The 20,793-nt window shown below is 37.2% G+C and overlaps 1 protein-coding gene across 1 annotated transcript in view; it reads left to right on the top strand.

The window, feature by feature from the left end:
* The window catches only part of DKK2 (dickkopf WNT signaling pathway inhibitor 2), a 113,006-nt gene extending 95,213 nt beyond the window's left edge, over nt 1–17,793 (top strand). Inside the window, exons 2-4 of the mRNA XM_059924210.1 lie at nt 11,807–11,957; nt 13,115–13,270; nt 15,558–17,793. Of these exons, the coding sequence (XP_059780193.1) occupies nt 11,807–11,957; nt 13,115–13,270; nt 15,558–15,808 (558 nt within the window). The 3' untranslated portion in view covers nt 15,809–17,793. The remainder of the gene's footprint in view (nt 1–11,806; nt 11,958–13,114; nt 13,271–15,557) is intronic.
* Nucleotides 17,794–20,793: the final 3,000 nt, after the last annotated feature.

Genomic DNA, 20,793 nt, shown 5'->3' with positions numbered 1-20,793 from the left:
AGGGGTCATATGCCATGCTAATATTTTCTGCTCATCTTTATTGCTACAAAATTGCCTTCTTTGATTAAAACAAACAAAAACAAATGGGATAGATTTCAGATAGCATCCCAAACATAGTTCCAGAAACACTTTACTGCTGGATGTGAGGGAAAAAAATTTGAAAAAAGTATAGGATTTCAGATTGACGCTAGTAAAGTTGTATTAAAACCTTTATTAACAACTTGGTTGATGAATTTTGTTTGATTTGTTTGCCTAGACTTCCTTTTGACCAAAATAGCACTTGAGTTGTGTTGAGGCAGGACATATCTACCCCAATCCCTGGGGTGATCCTTGCTTTCTTAGCTGCACTCCACTTCTCTTTCCTACTCTCCCTCCCACATCTCACATTTTAAAGCCCCATATTTGCTGAAAATTCTGCTGGAATGTGAGGCCAGACACAGAGGTGTTAAAAAGAGTCCAATGCCAGTACATCTGGGGATCCTTAGGAATGAACAAGGGCCAAGAAAAGGAGTAGCAGAAATACAGAGGAGCATACTCTTTGCAGGGTCTGGAAGGACCAATGGGATGAAGTGGCTTAAGCCCTGAGACATGATTTCATTTTTTTCATCTAGTAACAAATCATCTGATCTCTCTCTCACTTTTGAGAGTGTCCTGGTCACCACAGCAAGCAGATATACAGAGATGTGGGTGGTGTGGGGGACCGATGTCTTCTATGTGTTTTCTTTGAGATTATTAACACATTGAATATGTCATCCTAAATGAACCACATTTCTGAGGCTGAGATTTGAATACCAAGGTCACACAAACCAACGTATCTGTCATCTGGCTCATAACTTCCTTCCTTTCCAATCCTCTAGCAAAGCATTTAAATAGAATTTTTTGATAGAAGTAGATTATAAGCCAATGAGTGATGTCTTTCTCTATGCTATATTGTTCACTAGAAGTAAATTTTCTTTGTCCTTATGTGCTGACCGTCCCTTCCTCCTTCTACACAGTAAGAATTTAAATTTGTTCATGGGGGCAGGAGGCTGAGAAGTAAGACCACATGTGTATCAAGATATTGATTATTTTTTAGAAAAAATGTTTTATTTTAATAAACAACATATGGTCATATAATTGCTATTATCTGACACTAAAAATAAAAATACTCTCCAGGTTGGGGCTTTTCAACCCAATCGTCTTGTGAATACCTGAAATAAATGAGTAGCCTTGGATATTTTAATTTCATCTGTCAGGAAGTCAGGCAGTAATTCCCCTGGATGCTTTAAACCGGTAATTATGTTAGAGACTCTGAGACTGATTCAAACTCTCTCAAACATTGTCCTGATCTTTGGAACCCGGAAATGACAACACAGGTGTACTTAGAGTGCTCTTTGCATGAAGAACTCCTGTGTGAGATCTGCCTTATCAACTGAACATTCCAAATAAATAAAAATGAAACACAGGCATGTAGCATAGGTCCCTACCTATTTTACAGGTTATATAAATATCAGCTTAAAATACCTAGGGAAGGAATCAAACTGGAAAATAGGAAAGAATAAGGATGGTAAAATAACTGATTATATGAGATAACTCCTATTCCTTTCTCTTGGTAACAGACAAGCTTAGTAACTTACGCAAACTTCTCTCTTAGTAACTCATCCAGAGTTCAGGAGTTGAAGTGCCTCCTCCTGTCACACATGTAACTTGCCTCTTGCCCCTCTGTATCTCAGGAGTGTGTAATAGCGTAATGATTCTAGTCCATGACTCTTCACGGACTTACTGTTTATTTTCCTCCAAATGGCAAAGGCAGAAATAGATTGAGTTACTTAGGCAGAGTTCTGTGTTAGAACTGTGAACCACCTCTTCACCCTACTTTTTTTAATCAAAAGGTTTCTTAGGTTTTGATTCAATCTCTGTGGCTATTGCTATTGCGTAAACCTCTTGCTCCAACCTTCTGGGTGATCTTTTGGGACCGTGCTTCATCTCAAATGTTTGCTTCTCCTCCCAGCACACCTAGAGGATAAAATGCTGCCTGCTTTCTTATTTATGACTCTAAATTTAAATGGTACATTTTATATTCTCAAGCAATATTTACACAGGTCTTAAAGTAGTTCTTTCTTAAACAGAAATTGAGTTTTTTTCACTGCAAATGAATATTGAGGGCTATATTTTGCTGTGCTTTTTTCCATCTTCCCAACTATAAAAGAGCAATATTTTCAATTTTATCAGCTTCCATCAATTGTTTCCTCAAAAATCAGATTAGAATATGGTGAGAGGCCATTTGTCTATTAGTCTAGCCTAATTCTTAGAAGAAGTAAAAGAGAATTAAATGAGATTAGAGAAGCATAAAGTTTGTACATTTTATACTAAATGAAATCAGCCAAAACAATAAACATTAGCTCAATTAAATAACTGTTGGAACAATGGATTGTTTATATGTGTGTGTGTATATATATATCATTTGAATGTTGCATTGATGGTCTTATTCTGCTAATAAGGTGACATTTATGAAACAAAAGAGAATTTTTAATCATGAAACTTCAATCTGTATTCTTGATACACTTGCAAGAAGCCCTGTCTCCAGGAAACCCAAGTTCTTCCAAGCCTTCCTAATATGAAAACCATTAGGCATAAAATTAGCAAGTAATAAGAAATTTCACTTTCAATCTCATAATATTAAAGTTGTCCCTCGGCGTCCACAGGGAATTGGTTCCAGGAACCCCCACTGTTGCCAAAATTCAAGGATGCTCAAGTCCCTTAGGTGGAATGGCTTAGTACAGTCGAGCCTCTGTGTCGGTGGGTTCCGTGTCGGTGTGTTCCACGTGCGCACACACACGCCACACACATCTTCGTGGGGTTCTCATGTTCTCATTTCTAAACCCATGATACTATAAGTGAAAACTTACTCCAACTCATGAAACATTTCAAATTCATAAGTGTTTACGTTTGGGCACAGAAATCTTTACCAACATTGACCTACTCTATAATCATAAAGAAGGTCTTCTAAACAGCAGTTTGAAAGTATGTTAAGTTTTCATATCTACCTGTACATCAGTATTTGAATTTTCAATGTGCTTTTCATTGGAAAGGAAAATTTGATGCTATACAAAGAATAGAAAATAATAAAATCATACATCCTCTATTTATCATACTTGATACAGGGAGGAAGAGTACTTGTTTTGTAAAGACCAACAGGATACACGATGCAAAGAAAATTGCAAAGCTATGCATTGCCAACACGACACAGGTGTACACCACACGAGGATATGAAACAAGCCAGCAGTAATGGGTGTGTTGACAGCTATGAATCCACACTGTGTTTCTCCCAAAGTGCACTGGTGTGTTTGTTATGTGTTACTTTACTTTTTTATTTGTTTTAGAAATCCTCAAGCCCACCCCTAAACACAGTGGCTAAGTACTAGGAGTGAAGATGAACCTGCCTGGAAATAGTTGTTGTCAGTGAGTCTCTTAGACTCATATTGATGTTAGGGAACCAATCCCCCCCTTAGACCCATGTCTATCTGGGAAGTACTACGGAGTTCATATCTCATGTAGACCAGACACTGTCTGTATAATAAATGTATAAGAGCATCTTTAATCTTTGCAACAATTCTATAAAGCAGTATTTCCCTGTCTTACCTTATCATATAATCACCAGGATAGGATTCATTAAAAAATATAGATCCCTGGACCACATCCAGGCCTACAGAATTAGTCTCTATGAGAAGCCTGTGAATAAGTAGTTTTTAAAGACACCTCATGAGATTTTTAAGATTAGGTAAGGAGGGAAATGCTGCTGAAGGTAGTATTATACCCATTTTATCAAGGAGGAAACGGAGACTCAGTTAAGTAACTCGTACAACAAATTAACTGTGAAGGCATAATTCAGATTGCAATATAACTCCAAATTTCTTCCTACCATGTTACCTTGCTGCAGGTCATGAGGTCAAGCAAATTTGTAAGGCTACAATGAAAATTCTATATTATAGACATTCAATTCTGGATTTAAAAGAAAACGTAAAATTGTGTAGTTTCTTCCTCTGTTTTGGTTAGGACAGTTATACTGAACCAACTGCAGAATTATAAAGGGCTTCATAATTATATGCGGAGTATAAAGGGCTCCAACCACTGCTGCCAAAGCACTCTGGAAATGCTTTTTGAACATGGGATAGAAGTGTTCTGTCCTATATATTCCAAATGAGGGGGAAATGGTCAAAAACAAGCAAAAATAAAAAGCCATGTACTGTTTAGATTTCTCTAGGTGCTGAGACCATATGGGAAGGGTTCCTCTTCCCATTCACCCCGTGATCAACAGCAGTAATGGACATGTTACAGTTGAGAAGGTGGTCTATGTTCAAAGTAGAGAATTCCTTGGAATCTCTTTTCTGCTTAATGACATACAGAGAACAGGGTGAAGCAACTAAAGTTGGAGAGGACCCTGCCTTTATTTCACAGAATTATTGTTTCTTAGGATTTAAATGAGGCTTTCTGAATACATTGGGGAGGTTAATGAACCCCTGGCAGAAATCTGTCATTCCTAATTTATAATCCAGGCAGTATTAGTAGAAATTCTCTCAATTTTGAACTTTTATATCAAAAATCAAATGTCTAACAAACTTAGCCTTGAAATGAATATGTATAAAAAGTATTCAAAGGTTTTCCACGGTGTGCACAGCATGAATTGTTTTAGGGACTCAATTTCCAGATCCTCAACTTCCATGGTTCTTTTTCTTAGAATTGTCTGGAATATGCCTGTGTTTACAATAAGTCTTTTGCTATTTTATGTGGGGAAAAAAAGCAAAACCGTCACGCATTCCAAATCTTGATATATTGCATTAGCCAGAGGTATAAAATCCACTTTGGGATGAAAAACTAAAATAGAATTTGGAATACTGGTTTTAACAAAGATATTCTTTTTTTTTAAGTTAATTAATTAATTAATTAATTTTTTATATTTATTTTTGGCTGTGTTGGGTCTTCATTTCTGTGCGAGGGCTTTCTCTAGTTGCGGCAAGTGGGGGCCACTCTTCATCGTGGTGCGCGGGCCTCTCACTATCACGGCCTCTCTTATTGAGGAGAACAGGCTCCAGACGCGCAGGCTCAGTAGTTGTGGCTCACGGGCCTAGTTGCTCCGCAGCATGTGGGATCCTCCCAGACCAGGGCTTGAACCCATGTCCCCTGCATCGGCAGGCAGATTCTCAACCACTGCACCACCAGGGAAGCCCAACAAAGATATTCTTAATGGTTGATCAGGGCATCCTAAATGTACAAAGGCACTTTATTTCCTTCTCTTATCTTGTTCTTGGATTGATCCCTTGATCATTATGTAGTATCCTTCCTTGTCTCTTGTAACAGTCTTTAGTCTATTTTTTCTGATACGAGTATTGCTACTCCAGATTTCTTTTGATTTCCATTTGCATGGAATACCTTTTTCCATCCCCTCACTTTCAGTCAGTATGTGTCCCTAGATCTGAAATGGGTCTCTTGTAGACAGCATATATACAGGTCTTGTTTTTGTATCCACTCAGCCAGTCTATGTTTTTTGGTTGGAGCATTTAATCCATTTACATTTAAGGTAATTATCAATATGTATGTTCTTACTGCCATTTTTAAAATTGTTTTGGATTGTTTTTGTAGGTCTTTTTTTCTTCCCTTCCTCTTTCGTTCTCTTGTGATTTGATGACTATCTCTAGTGTTGTGTTTGGAGTGCTTGTTCTTTTTTGTGTGTGTATCTGTTGTCATTTTTTGGTTTGAAGTTCCCATGAGGTTTTGATACAGCAGTCTATATATATACGAGGTTGTTTTAAGTTGCTGGTCTCTTAATTTCAAATCCATTTCCCATTTCCTGCATTTGTGCTCTCCTCTTCTCATGGTTGCTGGTTTTGATATCATACTTGTGTGTGGATGATTTCCTACTTTTACTGTATGTTTGCCTTTACTGGTGAGCTTTCCCATTTGTGATTTTCTTGTTTCTAGTTGTGGTCTTTTTTTTCCACCTAGAGAAGTTTCTTTAGCATTTGTTGTAAAGCTGGTTTGGTGGTGCTGAATTCTCTTAGCTTTTGCTTATCTGTGAAGCTTTTGATTTCTTCATTGAATCTGAATGAGAGCCTTACTGGATAGAATATTCTTGGTTGTAGGTTTTTCCTTTTCATCACTTCAAATATCCTTCTCTTATTACTAATTTTTAAAAAGTGAATCTTGGCCCCAGTTGGAAAGTTCTGGATATAGAACATTCAAAATAGCTGTTATGACTTGTGCATTTTAAAATTTAACTGAATGTCTTCTAAGACTAACTTGTTCAAGGAAGAATATCTATTGGTAAATATGTTGTGATTTATTTTAGGATCAGGATGCATTTAGGATCAGGCTGCGCTGATCAATATTTTATTGAATCATGACAAATTACTGTGAACTTCACCTTATAAAATGTGTAATATTATATATCATATTAACAAAACAAACTTAAACTTATACGGAAACATTTTACGTGTCAAATGCGATGATACATGTTTTTTAAAATTAGTTTAGGGGTAACGCAGGCAAAACATTTGTAGATCATAGAACATAGTTGTTAGTGTCTGGATCATAGCTGGTGTTCAATAAATAAAAGCTGAATAAATAATTATTGAATACTGAATGAATACCCAAGCAGCCACCCTAAGAACCTATGGCACAGATCCAGAACACCATGAAATATCTGAAGATTTCCTCTCAAATTTAATATAGCTCAATTCTCCTGGCCTTAGGTTCAGGAATCCTCAAAGATGCATCTATTAAACCCCTATCCCCTAGAGGTAATTGTGGACAAAGGAAAAGATCAAATTGCATAGCCTTTGGCATGAAGTGTACAACTGCACATTAGCCAGATTGAGTTATATTTCCTTGCACCTCCTGCAGTTGCAATGTTAGGGTTTGAGTTTGAAATGACCACCTTAAAGGATAGCGTATTTTGCATGCTCACTGAAATACAGATCTATCATGTGGAATGTCATGACAAGGGAAATTAATCTTTAAGAACCTAGAGGACACCAGTGTGATCTGGTTTCCCAAATGTAATTGCCAACCCTTTGCTGTGCTCTCTTTAAGACCCCAGACATGTTCCAATCCCCAGCCCTTTGCTGCTACCTCCCTCTATCCACTTGCCTCAAATGTTTTTCATTCCCACAGCTGGGTTGTCCCCCTGCAGGCTTTCTTCTGCCTGCCCAGCTGATGACGTTTTTCTGGCTCCAGAAAACTTCCGAGATTGTTACAAACAGTGCTTACAGGGGACAAAGGATTGTCCCAATTAAAACAACAACAACAAAACTAAGACAGTCTTGCAAGAATCCAAATGGGTGGGTAGCCGACATGAACACTTTATGTTGTTTCTCTCTTCTTCATTCCCCCCATCATTAAACAGGAACATGTCATTGTTTTGAAAGCTTGGGAGTTAAACTAAGGTTTTAGCTGTGGCGAAAGGTCTATTGAATAGTCAGTGCTGCTGAGATACCTGAAACACTTTTTCTCATTTCATAATCACTTCACTCTTGCACTGGGGGGTTCTAAGGGATGGGCAGTAATTGGAAAATAAGAATAAATTCAGCCCTAAATCTAAGTCTTGATTTAACAGGCCTTTTCTCCCTGCAGTTTTAAGAATAATTGAAAAAAAAAAAAAAAGGCTCAATTAGTTTAAATAAGATGCAGTAACATTTTATTTTGTTCACTAGAATATTATTTATCATTATTTGCATGATGGGATTTTGCTTATAACTCTGATTACACTGAGTTTAAGTGGACATAAAACTGTTGTCACAAAAATGGAATGAGAAGATGTTGTTTACAGTCTTGTGTTTTCCGCCAGTATTCTGTTTTTTCCAACAGCTGCAGCAGGACATGCTGTTGGTATTTGGAGGCTTCTAGAAAGAGAAGTGGCCAAGTTTATTTTCCTGATCTCTAAATTCAGCACATAGGTCACCACTCAAACACCTTTTCTATGTGTGCATTAATAGTCATTATTAAATGCTCTCAGTCACGACACCTTACAATGAGGCCTAAAAGCCAGGGCAGGGCTCTGATCCCCAAGTGTTCTGCCGCTGAGCACATGTGATTTATCTGCAGAAGTTACTTAACCTCTCTTCACTTCATTGTTAAAACTGTAATAAATAAAGGTTCTAGATTAGCAAAAATATCCTTTATACTAAAAAAGAAATGCTTACTTCTGACAGACTTATTTTCAAGCTGTGTCCAATGTGTTCACTCTTATTTTAGTCCGTGTCATGGTGGTAATGATAACTAGCACTGCTATTTATGGGAACCACTGTATTTTTAGCCTAGAAAGGGGGTTGGGCAAAACTTCTCTGTTTTTTGGCCTGATCATGGACAGCCCTCATGTTTTCTTAATTTATGGCCCATCATCTGCTATTATTAGATATTGCAAATGAACTTATCCCCTAAGTGTGACTAAAGCTAAGTCATGAATGATTCTGCATGAAGGCGAGTATTACTGGATGCTCAGGCAACCAAATTTCTGATTTAGTTTTGGAACTTTTAGTACAGGATAGGCATGTATAAAGTCTCTCCCTAATTCTTTCACTTGATTTCCAGTCTTCCACACAGACTGTCATTGTTCCTAAACTCAAGTAAATGAAGAACCATAAAAATTAACTATTAATAAATAATTTCCATAGCAGGTTAAGAAAATCAGTCTTATTCATTTATAAAATAAGTACCAGGGAAGCATATTATTCTTTTTGTTAAATGGAAACTTAGACTAAGGTACTCAAATGTAAAAATCATCATTAAATGGGACCTTTGGAGGCCAAAGTAAAGGGAAAGTATTTTTCCATGGGAAAGCTTCTTAATGACACTTTTATTAATGTATATAATTCCCTTCAGTGGTCTGTTAATTGCCACAGGTCACTTCTTCAGGATTCTCCATAACTACTTTAACTATGTGCTTTTTTCCCGTCTCTATCTCTGTCTCTGTCTCTCTCCCAATCTCCCTCCCTCGCCTAATATGATACCATTTCCAGACATGTTAAAAGGGTTAACGTAGGAAAAACCCAATAGCAAGCTGCAGAGCCTCATACTTGAGTTGAAAACTCTTTACTAAAAAATAATGCATTAGGCTGAAAACATGAGAATTGGTATTAATGGGTCAGAATCACATTTTCTCCTGTTCTGTATTCTCTTGCTAATGGTTACACCAAGGGAAACTTTATGGCTGACTAGATCCATCCTGGGGGAACACTGATTTCAGATGTTTCTGAAATATCACTTGCTTTCCCTAAACTTGTTTCAATCAATTTTTCTCATCCATTCTTGATTTTATTCATATATAAAGGCTGTTTTTTGGAGCCAGGAGTTCCATAAGCATACTAGAAGCTGTGTAATATAACCTTTCATTTCAGTTATTAAAATTTATTTTTTTTTGTCATAGCACTCCTCTTAATATTATGTTCTGGGATTCCATTCCAAGGACAAGTTCACATTAACCATAACCTTCAATTTAAAAAAAAAATCCTGCATACTTTTTCTGCCTATATCATTTATATTTCAAGCCAATTAAAAGATATATTGGAACATAATAAAAGTAACTGATATTTTTTCTCTCTTCCCTGTAAAAATTGGTGAGAATTTTACTGTGATCCCATTCACAAAGTACTACTGTGCATATTACTTTTTGTAATAGCATCAAATATTTTCCATCTCAAGTATTTTCCATTTCAATATTTTCCATTTCCCACCAACTGAGAACGGGAAGACTATGATGTGCCTTCCACAATTTTCTGCATAAATGAACTGCTACTTTTAGCAAACAGCTTGCTTTCTACCATACAGGCTATTTTTTAGGAATGGAATCAAGTATTATTCTATATTCAGAATCCCTTGAAGAGTCATTGTTTGAGTTGAATTGCACATGATGTTTTAGGTGGCATGTGTTTACTTCCATTGAAAGAACATGTCCTATTTTTGAGGAAGGAAAAGAAACTTGTGAGACATCAGATGTTTCTTGCAAAACAATTTGGTGAAATAAATGTAAATGAATCAGAAACATGTGAATTGTATTTCAGTTAAAATTAATGGGTTTAAATATGAAGGCAGTAAAGCGCTCAGGGGGGAAAGAGTGTAGCAAGTCGGGAAGTGACATTTGTTTTGTTTTCATCTGTCTTAGACTCTTGAAAATGGCCTAATACTCTGAATTCAACCTCATTCAGAGTCTCTCTTAAGTCTAATGATGGAGTTATAAAATGGGACAATAGTATTCAAATTAATTTTATAGCTTTATCTGGCTCCAGTTATAATGTGGGCGTCAAACATTGCCACTGTGCACTTTTTCAAAAGCACTTTCAGTTTGAAGTTAGAGGTTTTTCTATTTTCTATTCTCTTCTGAGGGTAAACAGTAAATTGTAATGATGCTAAAAGTGTATTTTTTTTCATGGAACAACAATGTAAGGTTTTCAGAGTCACATATCAACTTCGTATTTATTTCCTCTTTCTAAGATGAACAGATCTAAATGGAAAACACAGGGGGCAGAATGCATACACACGTATGCAGGAGAAGGGCACAGGGAGAAAAGGCGACGGAACAGAGTGAGAGAGAACGAGAGAGGGGGGAAAGAATAAGCAATGCATGCAGGGGTGAGGTCATCAAGCCTCATTTCAAAAGTGAAGCGCTCAAACCACACTACTTATTTTAGCGTCACAAAAATTTTATCCCATAGTTTTATAGTCATATCATTTATGCTTGCTTAAAAACAACTACATAGCTTCTTTATATTTTTGTATTTTTCAATTTTAAAAAAATGCATTACTCTGAAAAGCAGGGAATAAAATGAACTACAAAAAAAATAAAAAAAAGGACTTACAAATAATTTTCCCTATCAACATGCCTCAAAATGTGAGTACTGTAAGTTTGATGTGTGGTGTGATATTTCAGTTTCTCAACTCTCAGTCTCTGAAAACAGGGACATTTTAAGTGTTCCAGTAACTTGCAAGAGACAAGGAGTATATAACTGGAGTGTGTGTTTATATATATATATATTCTTTTTTTTTGAGATAATATATGACACTGTTTAAGTAGCCTTCTGAACATACAACTTGGTAGAGAAATGTAGGAACAGAAGTCCTTTCTGTATAAGTTGAAGGTACAGTAAATCATAGGGCTGTTTTTGCATGTTAAGAGCCTGCTTTCTTGTTTCCTGAGAACATGATGCTGTATCAATAATTGGAGTTCAGCATCTCTGACCACTCAGAGCTCTGCTGCTGCTCACCACTGAGTTTGGAATGTAGATGCTGCTCTTTGATTTCTTTGTGCCACAAGGTTCATTGCTTCCAACTCTTCTTAGAAGCGTCTCCCCTCTTTGCTCCTCTATCTGTTCCATAATTGGGCAGGAGATGTGTTTTAGCTGCTACCACAGCCCTTTGTTGCTTTATTTAACCTTCTCCTCATCCTAGTTTAGTGGATAAAAAACGGAGTGGCTAGGCTGTTTCATTTACACCTTAAATAGTGGCAATATAACATTCAGAACTGGTTTTGAGCTCCCAGAGTCACCCTTTAGGGCTCTACTAATCAACATAAAGTCTAAATCCTAACCCCTAATTTGTGTCAATGATATGAATAGTGTCAACTTTATCTTCATCACCATCAACAGTAAATATTTATAAAGTCCTCAATTAAGTAACTGTTACTACGTAGTATCTCTGCTGAGCACATTATTACAATGGTATATTTCCTTTGAGGAGGGATATATTGTGATTGATTTTCCATCATGATTTGGTGCAGTAACTTGTTGTTACAAGATCTAATCTTTGCTTTTGGTGGTGTTGTTCCACTTCACGACAGGCCTACCCTTGTAGCAGTGATAAGGAATGTGAAGTTGGGAGATACTGCCACAGTCCCCACCAAGGGTCTTCGGCCTGCATGGTGTGTCGAAGGAAAAAGAAGCGCTGCCACAGAGATGGCATGTGTTGTCCTGGCGCCCGCTGCAATAATGGTAAAGGTCTTGCTCAGTGTTGAAGGGCCTCTTTCCTTTCATGTAGGAGGCCTGGCTACCAAGTTAGGCTGCCTTCCCCTTAGTCAGACTCCTGAAATGTAAGGAGCCTTTCAAAATAGGCAGGAATGGGATCAGGGTTTAGATATGTATAAGATTACCTGGATTCCCTCTCAAATCTTAGTTTTCCTGGGCTCTGATCATCTCCTATAATTTATAATCTATGCTGATCTAGGATTTGCCGTATTGAAATGCTGCATATAAATAGCTAGATGTTCTATTCCACTGAACACTTAAGCAAATATGTGCAAAGGAACCAAAGAAAGGAACATGCTATGATTTAGCAAGACACTTGTGAATCTGTTTTCCATTTCCATACTAGTTTCATACTTTTACTCTTATACTCAAGGTGTCCTCTTTTGAAGGCCCTACCCCGTGGCATGCACAAATGCTGATGGAGTGATTGTTTCCTCCCAAAGGAGACACAGGAGTCTATTCCCTGGCCTTCACCCAATCTCAATGAGCTTAGAGGCAGACAGTTCAGCATTAATGATAAAATGAAGAACCACCAACAACACATGGTAAAACCATTAAATAATTGCAGAAGGTGATCAGAAACATACACTTAGTCATACAAAACAACATAATCAGGCTCATATACTTATTCCTGGCCTCTGGGCACAGTCCTATTGGAAGTGCCCTGGACAAGAAGAGGTGAAGGCAAGAAGACCTCACACCATTAGAGGCGTTTACAGTGTAGACAAGGATTATACTGTTGACTGAAAAAGGAACCTTGATCTTTTTCTGATCAGATGTCTGATTAGACAATTTTAAGGTATTAAGAGCCAATCATAATTTAATACTTTACTATGTCACTATTCTAAGCACTTCACATGTATTCACAGTAATTTAGTGAAATGAATTCTGTTTTCATCCTTATTTTTGCCCAAGGTCACTTGGTCTTGAGGGTGGCAAGATTCAAATCAAGAAAGCCTGGCTCAGGACCAAACTATTCAATTCTCAGTCTGGACAAATATGTAAATAAATGAATAGATAGATGATAGATAAATGGCTTCATACCTCACATCAGGAGAATACTTGGATAAGAATCACACTTTAGAGAACTGAATAAGTCTAACTGATTACCTGACCATCTCCAGGCATCTGTATCCCCGTCACTGAGAGCATCTTAACTGCTCACATCCCAGCTCTGGACGGCACTCGGCACAGAGATGGAAACCACGGTCACTACTCAAACCACGACTTGGGATGGCAGAATCTAGGAAGAACACACACTAAGATGTCACATATAAAAGGTAGGGATATCTGTAGCTCTATGTTTACTTTTTCTTGTTTTATAATGAAGTAAAAGAAAAATATCGATAATTAATTCCATTGGTTTTGTGTGCAATTTGAAAAAAAATATTGGGAAGTTACTTTAATAGCAAGATTTTAACTGAATTTCTTAATTCTTAATTTTGAGGATGCTAGAGGTTTCTTAGAGATCTTAAATTGTTAGAAAATACATATTACAAGACTTGCAGTACCCCCAATTAACCATGCCATTTTCTAAACAGTCCTGCCTTTTTACAGGATGTTTAGAATACATGTTTTATACAAGCATTTCTCTTCCATATTCAAGCATAAAGCATTCCAAAAAATAAATGGGAAAATGTTTGCTGCCATATGATTAAATCACCAAGATTTAGAGTCTTTTTCTCATCTTTGCAGATTCAAAAATTGTATTTCACTTAACAACCAGATAATATACTGTGCATAAACCAATTTACCAAACATAATTGAGATTACATATGCCCATAAAATGCCCTTCCTTGTGTCAAAATATTTGGGAAGCCTAATCACTAATAGTAAAATTTTAAAGTATGAAATTATTGAACCCAGTTACTAATAGTAAAATTTTGAAAAATAGAAATACCTATATTTTTTTGTTTTGAAATACGTATTTTTTAAAGGAAGTTTTTGCAAGTGTATTCTGTGGAGCACTATTCTTTCAAGACGTTCTGTGAATGAAAGAGCCCTGTGTTCAAGAGTTTTGTAATAAGGTATCTCCCCATTTCTGGGACTTTATAATAAACATTGATATATTGAAGTCCAGCAATGAGGAAAACTGGTTAACTTTTTTAAACATTGTATTTCCCTGGTTTACTTGCCCGCAAAACCATTTCCCCACATTTTCACCTTCTGCAGAGCTAGTATCCTAGAGAATATCTGACCTATTAGTCCAACCTGGAATACTAATGGTCAAATCAATAGGGCTAAAGAGACTGACAATTCCTCTTCAGTTATCCCTTGTCTACACTCCCTGAAGGCCTAAGTGCTTTACCCACATCTCCTATTTCTAGTCCACCAAATTCACATGCATTTGTTAGTACGTGAGTATCCTTCTTTATTCTGACAGATATCTATGTCACAGTACGGTTTCAAATTTATTGCTTTTATCTAATTATATGTGGAGTTTTCTGATGGCAGCCAGTGATGAATCTTATACAGCTCAGCTAGTGAGTTGCATCCACATCACACAGTGGAGCTGGTGACATCTGTGATGACAGCTAACCTTTTAGAACAGGCTTGGCACATTATGGCCTGTGAGCCAAGTCTGTCCTGCCGCCATTTTTGTAAATAATCTTTTATTGTAACACACACTTGCCCATTCACTTAGGCATTATCTGTGGCAGTTTTTATGATACAACAGCAGGATGAGGAGCTGTGACACAGATCACATGGCCTAAAAAGTTTAAAGTATTTACAGTCTGGCAGGTCACAAAGAAGCTTGTTGACTAGTACTTTTTTATAAAGATTACACATCAACCCAGCTGTGACGTGTGGGTGTTCTTTGCTGACTTGTTTTTCTGAATTAAATACCCAGATTTGTGCTCCTACGTCATTTTTATGATGGGTTCTTGGTTGACCCTGGGGCTATCTGCCCTTGCTCTGCTCCACTCTGTATCTCAGCTTTTTATAGACTTCATTTCCTGGGCTCCCCGTCAGATGGCTTCCGACCACATGGGTTTGGCTGTGGTGAGACTGAGAGGTAGAGGAAGGGAAGAGCCAACAGATTCTCTCTGCCTCAGGCAGTGTTTCTGGCAGAGCTGTACCTCATTGGGGCCTCAGCTCCTGCCAGGTGGGCCTGTTGGAATTCCAGTTCCTGCCCTTGCCCCACTCAGATACCACCGGCTCCTTTGGATCCTCCAGACTAAATGTGGTAGTGGCTTCCTGTTGTGTTGCTTTACCATCCTCTGGGACTTCTTAGCCCTGCCACTCACTACCTATGTGACCAGTTCTCTGCATTAAATATCTTCTCTTTTGAATACTCAGAGATTCTGTGTTCCTGGCTAGATTTTAACTGATACATGGTCTTTAGGAGTCCCAGACAATTACAGCCTTCTCCTTGAATCAGTTTGTTTACTCTTTCCAAGAAGGTACCAAATTAATTAATTTGGAAGCAATTCTGTTTACTTATTTTCACTCACCTAGTAAACAAAAAAAGAACAGAGAAATATCTAAAAGCACACCATGCCAAAGTAAAGAGAAGATTTTTTTCTAAAGTGTCATGGTAAAATCTTTTGGTCATCCTCTCCGTAGGGCATGAAGGAGACCCCTGTCTACGATCATCAGACTGCACTGAAGGGTTTTGCTGTGCTCGTCACTTCTGGACCAAAATCTGCAAACCGGTGCTCCATCAGGGAGAAGTCTGTACCAAGCAGCGCAAGAAGGGCTCTCACGGGCTGGAAATCTTCCAGCGGTGTGACTGCGCAAAAGGCCTGTCTTGTAAAGTATGGAAAGATGCCACCTACTCCTCCAAAGCCAGACTCCACGTGTGCCAGAAAATATGACCACCTCTGAGGGAGGAAAAGCATCACTAGCAGACTGTGAATCTGTGTATTTAATACATTATAGCATGGGGATTTCAGAAGGGCTAAAATGAGGAGTGTCACAAGATGATAGATCACAGAAAGAGAAAGAAAATGGAGCAGATTAGAAAGAGTGACAAGTGTTGTACAATCAGTGTGTTTCCACCATGCACCTTGTTTATGTAAATAATGTATACATTTATGAAAATGCTATGACTCAAAAAAAAAAAAAAAGTGAAATTACTGACGAATACCATGTGACTTTCCAGCAGTTTAGGTTGTGCTAGAGGATCAGTTTCCTTCACATTGGTGATTGATTGATTGCCTATAAAAATAACCTGAAAGCCATATTTCTCTTTAAAGTTATACTTTACTTTAACAACAAAATACTCCCCATATATCCTGGCATACAATAGACTCTAAAACATGAAAAGAGGGGTTGTTAAATAGGAAACGAAAGCGTGGAGCAGAGTTAATTTGCAACACAGAATCACCTTTTAATTTGGAGCACTACTTCTTACCACTCAATTAAAGACCTTCATAGATAGATAAGAAAAAAAGCAGTCGATATTTTCCAAATAATACCAAAATAATCACAGGTCTTTTGTCTAGTCCTTCAGAAAAAAACAAACTCGTTTTTCCTCAGACTGCTTATTTACATTTTTCAAAACTTTAATTTCACTTATAATTAATAAGAACCAGTATAATAAGACAAAAATAATCCATTCAGATTATAAAGGATCTAAATTGCATCTCTCTTGATTGTATGTGATTCCTACCCATTTTATTCTCTATATTACACACGTTATTTGTGAATAGCACCGAGCAGAATTTTCAGATTGTAAAAGTTTTAAGATGCCCAAAATAAAAGTTACTAGATCACATATTTTAAAGCTTTGGCATTCCCTATTTTTGATAGAATTGGACATTTATTCTTTACATACTCTGCAGTATAGTAGGGTAAAGCTGATAAAAGAGACGAGCTACATGTGTCCTGCACTGAAGCACAGCAAGGAAATAAATAGGGAAAACGTTGTCAAGTGTCCAGGTTTTGGCAACACATAGATCGTATGTCTGAAGCACAAACTCACTTTTCATATTTGAAGCCCAAGGCTGCACAACCTAAATGTAAGTTTTCCATGGGATTTGCTATCACAATATTTACTACGCAGATGAGTTCAGCGTGAGTTAACTACTTGACCTCAAAATATTTATTTTCTATTTTTGAGGTCCTAAAATAATCTTAATATGAGGAGGTCTCATTAAATGGACTCCAAGACAGGTAGGATAGTAAGCTTCCATTGCCCTTGGTAAGCTTCTTTCTAACTGGCTGGCACCATCTGATTTTTTTCTGCACCAGCCTCTCTCTGCAACAGCTGTTTCTTTGCCAAAGATACAGTTTCTGTTTTCTGCAGTCATTGAGATTAAAAAACTATAAATGGAATAACTTGTAAAATGTACATTTTGCTAATCTATAGAAACCACAGGTTCTAAATTCTTTGAATCCATTTTATTACTTTTTTACGTTACTCAGTTCTAAATATTATGTCTAGAGCATAAAGCAAAAAAGTTATCTTATAGTTGTTACTTTTGACCTTTTCTTCTATAGACCTTAAGTCACTCCTTAATTTTCTTTTACTTAAATCCCAGTTGCAGTCTCACATTCAAGTTCTCCCAGTAGAAACTCAACCTGAGCCTGCAGGTCTATTAAGAATTTCAGCTTCCCACATACATTTACAAGTATGATTAAGATTTACATTTTCCCCACATGTCTGTTAAAACTTATTAGCTAATCTATCCAAGAACCAAAGTCTGTACACAAGCAGGTTTCTATAAGCTTGGCAACATGAAAATAATGGAACATTTTAGTCAAACATTTCTTATATAGCAATCTGGTTTCTGCATTTTTTTCCTTATGTACATCCCTTCAAAAATTATTATTTGAAGTAATTTATTTACAGGAAATGTTAATGAGATGTATTTTCTTATAGAGATATTTCTTACAGAAAGCTCTGTAGCAGAATATATTTGCAGCTATTGACTTTGTAATTTAGGGGAAATGTATAATAAGATAAAATATATTAAATTTTTCTCCTCCAAAAGTGGAATTCAAACTTCCTTGTGTTTTGCTTATGGGAAAAACTTTTACAGAATCATAGACTCTCTGAGTTCAAGTGGACTGGGTCTGATGTTGCAGTCTTAGTTGAAATCCTTTGGATGACATCACCATGAGATGATCCAAGGCAGTTTTACTATTACTGAAGGTGCTTATTTCATGGCAGGAAAGCTGTAATTGTTTGTTTGAAAGTTCTTTTTTCATTAAACTAAAGTATTCCAGCTTGTGCTTACCACCCATTTATTCTTACTTTGCCTTCTGGAACATTTTAGAACACAAACTCTCCACAAACCTCTTTAAAACACTTGAAGTCACCTACCATATTTCCTATAATCTTCTCTCCAGTTTAAAATTTCCCACAATAGAGATGCCAACATGCTTAGGGTATTAGTTCATTCCTCTATGGCACAAAGAAAATACAAAATATCTTTATCCCTATATAGCTATAGACTGGCCCTGCGTGACCTAAAATCTACTTCCTAGGAAGGTCTTTCCTCTGCTTCCTGAATACAAAGATGTCAGGAGTGTTTCACAAACATTATTCACCAATTATGAGACCAGGAGTGGTTGCAAGAGTCCATGTTGTATTAGAGATGTTAATGGGCTGGAAATGTGGAAAATAAACATTCTGTGACATAGTGGAATGGACTGAGTCTGACAGCTATGGCAGCCTAATGACACTAAAACAGTCCCATAGCTAGAGGTCCTGGTTGAAGACATCTCAAGCACTGGTGAAATAATTCCCCACATTATTCTAATTAGTCACTTAGTATATTATTAAATAGTTATCCATTTCTTCAAATCGAGAACATTTATATTTCCAAGCTACAGTGTATTTTTAGATTATAACAATCATATCGGTGATATTTTTCTTTTCCACTGAGCTCAGTGAGATGCTCTGAGAAGTGACGAATTGTCCTGATTTCCTTTTTTAGCCAAAAAACAAAATACCCTATCATAGCCTCAGGATTTGAGGAGGGGAAACAATCCATTACACCCTTCTCCTTCCCCAAATTCAGACCATTTGAGAAAAAGGTTAAGAAAGAAAGGCAGATGACAGATTACCCTATGGCTGATAAAGTTAATATTGGAAAGTGTGGCATGTATCTGTGGGCAAGAGGACACCAGAAAGAGACAGATTCTGTGCCCCTTCTCAGGCAATACTAGACAACATCAGTTCTACGTGTTGGAACTGCCCCTGTAAAACTTACAATCTGGATGGGCACAACAGAATGATACACTTTCTTCTGGAAGTTAGTGCCAAAGACTAAGAGTAGAGAAAGGACAGAACTATGCATTTCTCATCCAAGAATCTCATTTTAAATTCTCTAAAACTGTATAATTCATACCACATGAAAGGAGTGAGTGAGGGATGAAGTTGAGACAAAGATTATTATACACTCCACATTAAACTAACATGAAGGATTAGAAAAGAAGACCCTCTCCCCATATTATTCCCCAGATCTTTATATTCTTAATCAATTGTACATAACCCTTTGTCTATGGTGAAGATATGGGTTTTAACCAAAATCTGAGAAGCTATCTACTAGGGTAGTATGTGATAAGGTCATTTCCCCGATGCCAACATTCCTTACTTATGGATCCTCTCAGGACAAGTGACAAGCAATTGAGATTTTATCCCTAGAAAATTATAAAATGGATGAAAATAGTTCACTAATTCAGTCAACCCTAGGATCACACTACACTCAGGACTGAAAAAAAAAATAACAAACAAAAAAACCCAACAACCTCCTCTTTCTTTTTGCCATCAAAATTATGTCCATCATATTATCCAGTACAGTCAATCAGAGGTTCTGTAGTGAGATTACATAACACATGCATATCTGATATTAAAATGTATAAAAGCACTTCCATCATAAAATTCTGACAAAACAGACATGCCACACTTTTGAATATAAACCCTCTTCCATTAAAAAATCCCTGGAAGAAATGAAAGTACAAAATTTAAACCTTCTTGCATGTTAAAAACAAGTTGAAGTCCAGAGAAATTATTCTATATTTGCTATCTTCAATAGACAACATAGAAGAAATGGACAAATTCATAGAAAGGTACAACCCTCCAAGACTGAAACAGGAAGAAATAGAATATATGAATAGACCATTCACAAGTACTGAAATTGAAACTGTGATTTAAAAACTTCCAACAAAAGTCCAGGACCAGATGGCTTTACAGGTGAATTCTATCAAATATTTAGAGAAGAGTTAACACCTATCATTCTGAAACTCTTCCAAAATACTGCAGAAGAAGGAACACTCCTAAGCTCATTCTACGAGGCCACCATCACCCTTATACCAAAACCAGAAAAAGATATCACAAAAAAAGAAAATTACAGGTCAATATCACTGATGAACAAAGATGTAAAAATACTCAACAAAATACTAGCAAAGTGAATCCAAGAAAACATTAAAAGGATCATCCACCATGATCAATTGGGATTTATCCCAGGGATGCAAGAGTGGTAGACGAGTAAGATGTGGAGATCACCTTCCTCCCCACAAATACATCAAAAATACATCTACATGTGGAACAATTCCTACAGAACACCTACTGAACGTTGGCAGAAGACCTCAGACTTCCCAAAAGGCAAGAAACTCCCCACGTACCTGCGTAGGGCAAAAGAAAAAAGAAAAAAAAACCCAAAAGAATAGGGACGGGACCTGCACCTCTGGGAGGGAGCTGTGAAGGAGGAAAAGTTTCCACACACTAGGAAGCCCCTTCACTGGCTGAGACGGGGGGCAGGGGGAGGCGGGGGTGAAGCTTCAGAGCCACAGAGGAGAGCACAGCAACAGGGGTGCAGAGGGCAAAGCGGAGAGGTTCCCGCACAGAGGA

This window comes from Balaenoptera ricei, chromosome 5 (assembly GCF_028023285.1).
Source record: "Balaenoptera ricei isolate mBalRic1 chromosome 5, mBalRic1.hap2, whole genome shotgun sequence".
In the NCBI taxonomy this organism is placed as follows: Eukaryota; Metazoa; Chordata; class Mammalia; order Artiodactyla; family Balaenopteridae; genus Balaenoptera; species Balaenoptera ricei.
The sequence above is the reverse complement of the archived record's forward strand: the minus strand, read 5'-3'. Positions and strand labels throughout refer to the sequence as shown.